This window comes from Octodon degus, unplaced genomic scaffold (genome assembly GCF_000260255.1).
Source record: "Octodon degus isolate 3935 unplaced genomic scaffold, OctDeg1.0 scaffold00086, whole genome shotgun sequence".
Taxonomy (NCBI): domain Eukaryota; kingdom Metazoa; phylum Chordata; class Mammalia; order Rodentia; family Octodontidae; genus Octodon; species Octodon degus.
Genome location: NW_004524662.1, coordinates 8,858,655 through 8,863,945, shown reverse-complemented (window position 1 = coordinate 8,863,945; position 5,291 = coordinate 8,858,655). Strand labels below are relative to the sequence as shown.

General features: G+C 39.0%; 1 protein-coding gene across 1 annotated transcript in view; it reads right to left on the bottom strand.

The window, feature by feature from the left end:
- The window catches only part of Hectd1 (HECT domain E3 ubiquitin protein ligase 1), a 118,336-nt gene that overhangs the window by 19,315 nt on the left and 93,730 nt on the right, over nucleotides 1-5,291 (bottom strand). Inside the window, exons 29-30 of the mRNA XM_023721837.1 lie at nucleotides 4,368-4,524; nucleotides 545-767 (exon numbers count right to left, since the gene is read on the bottom strand). Of these exons, the coding sequence (XP_023577605.1) occupies nucleotides 545-767; nucleotides 4,368-4,524 (380 nt within the window). The remainder of the gene's footprint in view (nucleotides 1-544; nucleotides 768-4,367; nucleotides 4,525-5,291) is intronic.

Here is a 5,291-nt window from a genome sequence, read left to right as displayed (position 1 = left end):
TTGAACTCAGGTCCTTGCGCTTGCCAGGGAAGTGCTTATTCCACTGAGCCATCTCCCCAGGCCCTGATATTTACATTTGATAAAATGGTTAATAATTATTTGTTAATGCATCCCTAAAGAGTAAATTTAACATACACATTCCAAATAAATCAGGAAAATATTTAGGACTTCACACACATCTTGACCAAGAGTTCAAATAGTGCTCTTTTTTTTGGGGCGGGGGGGTGCCAGCTCAGCCTGCCCTGAGGGAGGGGCTGGCGAAGCACAGAGTGTTGGGACTGAACCAAGGTCCTCTGCGTCTGCCTAAATTTGCCTACGCAGGTGCTTTAGACAACTGAGCTATCTCACCAGACCTTAGCACTCTTTCAATAGTTATTACTATTTCTAAATGTCTTTCCAGTTCTTAAACTTAGTCATTCTACATCAGTCAGAAGTGCTTGTATCTGCTCTTATAATCTGAAATATACAAACACAATACTTCTTGGCTCATGTTATGACAATGTCTACTGAAAAGTTAAAACAAAAAAACTTTAAAATCTCTTACGTGTATGTTGGCTCCCAAATACGCCTAAGTTTATCTGATTTCACATTGCCATTACAGGATAATTGAAGCAATTTTTGTACATAGTAAAAGATAGTTGATCTGAAATTGGTGAGTGGCAATTCAACTTCCCGAGTTGTTCCAAGACCCGTTACTTTCAAAGTGAGGGCTAATCGCGGTGAGGGAGTACATTCAACTTCTTCTAAGAGCTCTGAATGAGGTGTTCCTGAAAATGGGAAAGATATGAAAAAATAATCATATTAAGATGAACAGTCCAGAAAAGAAAACAGTACTAAGGAGGTAAGGCTACACGGAAGCCAAATGATTCTGCCATACATTAGCTAAATGATGTCAGCTACTTACCACTCTTGGTTTCAACATTTCTGGTTTGTTTTTTCCTCAAAAATGAAACAATGTTGGGGCTGGTGAGAAGGCTCAGTGGTCTAAAGCACCTACTTAGAGCAAGCTTAGCAAAGCAAGGGGACCGCCGTTCAATCCCCCAGCACCACATGCCAGCCAGGCCCGCCCCCTGGTGGGCTGAGCTGGCCACACACACACACACACACACACACACACAAATAAATAAATAAATAAAATTTTTTTTTTAAAAAAGTCATAGGTGGCTACAGATATATAAAAATGAAACAATGTTACTTTTTAAAAGATAGTGGTAGAACAGAATTATATATACATGATATGAATCTCCTCCTTCGCTTTGGAAACACATAACTATGAATACTTATGAAACATTTTTATTAATCGGAAAGCTAAAAATACCTGTATTTCTATATTCAGAGAAAACTACCTATTCTGGGCCAATGACCAATCAAACTTATACAACACGAATGAGTTAGTTTTGAGGTAAACACATACAAATATCATTGGGGTGATAAGTGTCTAGGGCTAATTCTCTTCTTTTTATGAGCTCCTGATTCTTTGTTTCTTATCATGATAGTCATTCAGAAATATTATTTCACACATTAACATTCCTACTATACCTTAACTGAATCATACCCCTGTTATTGGACATAATCAAGGTGGCTGGCTCAGCCAGCCCACTCCTCTAGGGGACAGGGCTGGCATGGCATGTGGTGCCCAGGATCAAACTCAGGGCCCTGAGCTTGCCTAAGGTTGACTAAGCAAGTGCTTTAGACTGCTGAGCTATCTCACCAGTGCCACATTTTCAAAACATATTTAGTATATTTGTAATCATGGAAGTATACAAAACAGAATGCACAGCTAATATACTTTAGTATAAGTACTAGGGCAAAAAAAAAAAACAAAAACTTGATCAGAATGTATAAAATAGGAGCCTGGGAGATGGTTCAGTGGAATAAACACTTCCCTGGCAAGCTCGAGGGCCTGAGTTCAATCTCCGGTTCTGGGGGAAAAAAAAAAAAAGAATGTATAAAATACATTGTTAAAAACCTACAAAAGGTCCACCACCTTATACTCTCTACACAGGCTGGAGAGATAGTTCAGTGGCATAAGTACCTGCCTGGCAAGCATAAGGTTCTGAGTTTGATCCCTGATACCTCCAAAAAAACCAAACAAACAAACAAACAAAAAAAATTTCTACAATTCTCATCTCTGTTTAAAAAAAAAAAAAAAAAAAAAAAGGCAGGGGAGAGTATGTGATACAATCCTCTTTTCCTTTCCCTTCCCTTCCTTTCTTTTTTATTGGCTACCAGGAATCAAACTTAGGACCCTGAACTTTGCCAGGCAGGCACTGTGTCCCTGAACTACATCCCTGGCCCCCTCCTTTCTTTTTTGTTAGGCTCTCACTATATATCCCAGGCTGGCCTCAAAATTGCTACTCTTCTGCTTCAGTCTCCTATGTACAAGATTTCAAGCATATACCACCAGGCCCAGTTTTAGCTTTGGGGGGAAGGAGGGGACATACTAGAGACTGAATACCGGGCTTCACCAGTGCTGGACAAGCACTGTGTCACTGAGCAGTGTGGCCAGCCCTTTTCATAGAGAGGATCTCGCTAAACTGTCCAGGCTGGCCTAGAACTTACAATCCTCCTTCCTTAGCCTGAGTAGCTAAGATTATAGGAATGTGACATTACACTAGCTTTTTTGTCTACAATGGATTTACTTATTTAAGCTTTTTTTTTTTTTTTGGGAGGGGCAGGGTACTGGGGATCAAACTCAGGACCTTGCACTTGCCAGGCCAGGCAGGTGCTTATGCTGCTGAGCTATCTCCCCAGGCTCTAAATTTATTTGTGAGACTCATTCCTTCTGTAAACTCTAGGGAATTCTCCTTGCCTTTTCTCACTTCTGAATGCTACCACAATTCTCAGCTCATGGTCCTTAGTCACATCTTTTTAGTCACCTTCAAAGATCTTAGTCATATCTCTGACCCTAACTCCTCTGCCTTTCTATTATAAATAAGGACTCAGGATTATACTGGGCCCATTCTATAATCCATGAAATTCTCCCCTTCTGCAGAGTAGTCACTTCATTGCATTTGCAAAGTCTCTTTGCCATACTGAGAAAATATGTATGTATTTATAGGTTCTAGAGGTTAGGACCTAGAAATCTACCTTGCCCTTGTTAAAAAAAAAAAAAGAAAAAAAATTATAGTACTAGAGATTGAACCCAGGAAACAATAAACTACAGCCCCAGCACTTTTAGTTATTTTTTAAATTTTGAGATAGGATCTCACTAAATTGCTCAAGCTAAGCTCAAACTCCTTCTGCCTCAGCCTCCCAAAATGTTGGGATTACAGGCATGAGCTACTGGGCCTGTGACACCTGGACTTAGGAAAGGCCATTAAGGTACCTTTCATACTGTAAGTTTTAAGTGATAAAGATATCACCTAAGCCAGTTGACTCCAAAGGCTCTAACTAAATCACCAAAAGGTTGACAGGAATGAATCTTTTGCTGTTTTTATCCAGCAGAAATTTATCTTTTTTATGTATTTAGTACAGGATCTCACTACACAGATCAGACTCCTAGTGATTCTCCTGTTTTCAGCCTAAGTGCTGTGATTATAGGCACATGCCATCACACCCAGTCTCAACTGCCATCTCAGTATGCCCCAGGGGGTGAGGCCAGCATACCAGAGATTGAACCCTGGTCCCTGTGTCTGCCTAAGCAAGCTCTTTAGTCCACTGAGCTATCTGGCCGGCCCTATCAGAAAACAGAAGGAAAAATTCCCCACTTTTATATGATGCAATACTTTAAAACACACTTTTTTTGGGTACACATGCACATGTACGTGTACTTGACATTCACCTTTGTAGTGAGCTGTATCTCAGCCCCTACTTTTTACATTCTGACACAGGTTCACATTAAGGGTGACCCGGAATTTATACTCCTCCTGCCTTATCCTCCCACAGTGCTGGGATTGTAGGCATCAGCCACCTGGCCTCATTTAAAGGCTTAAAATGATTTCTGAGTTAGCAATGTAGTCTGCAGTTGAATGCAGGCATAGCATACAGTAGTCCCTAGGTTTTGTATTCATCAGGAACACAAAAATAAGATGAAATACCAATTTGTAATTTGCTCCTCTAAAGCTTTTGCTTTATTTTGAGACTGAGTCTCAAACTCACAGCAATCTTTCTGCATCAGCCTCCTTTACAGGAATGTGCCATCACTCCCAGCTAAAACATACATATTTGAAAGAATTAGTAAGGGACTTTTTTCAAGAAATTTTTACTTAGTATCTGAATGCAACACCTTAGACCACTCAGTGATCCTTACTTCCTGTTTTACTTATAATCTACATGTGTAAGGAACATCTTGCTTTTCAAATTGTATGTATCTATCTTATTTCGTATCTTTTAAAGTTAAATCACAGAACCCAAATATTCTGTACCTGGGGGTGGAATTTCTAGGTCAGTTGTCTGTTGGACATTAGTACGACCAGGTCTAGGATCAAATGCAGGAACTAAAGCAGAAAACTGCCGCTTTAGCACATAGTCATCATCCCATGTTCTCCTGCGTCCTCCTTTAGTTTCATACTCTTCCTCTTCCTGTTAAAATAAAATTCCACATATAAACATTATAAAATGAAAATTATTATTCCAAAAGTGATATACAAAGTTCTTTATTTTCTCAATAGTTCCTTATTTTGCTATATTATGTAAGTATAGAATAAGTTAACATAAACATGCACCGTATAAATGATGCTTAAAGGTTTCAGTTTGTCAAAAGCAAGTTGCATTCAGTAGTAGGTGCACAGGTCTACAAATGTGGTAATATGAGAAACAACCATACACACATACTATATCAAGTCAATTTCATATCTTTGATACTATGGTGAAATATGAAACAACTTGGAAAAAGTGGGTAGAGGACAGTACGACCTTGTTTGTGATACTTCTAAAATATCCTTTGTTTCTGGAGATAGGGTCTTGCTATGTAGCCCAGGTTGGCCTCAACCTCACAGCCTCAGCCACACGAGTGCTGGGATTACAGGTATGTGTCACCACACATGCTTCTAAGTTTTTTACGTATAAATTTCATTTCATACTGAACTATCTATACACAAAATAGAATGTTTAAAAATTGGCTTAAGTTATGATAATGCTAGACAGAAAAGTGTTGATAATTATTAAATGATATATACTCAAGGCACACATTCTCACAATTTGTATGCTTAACTAAAATTAACTTTTACAATACATTTTTTTTTTTTTTTTTGAAATAATACATTAGGGGCCGGGAAGATGGCTCAGTGGAATAAGCGCTTCCCTGGCAAGTGTAAGGACCTGAGTTCAATCTCTGGTTCCGCTAAATA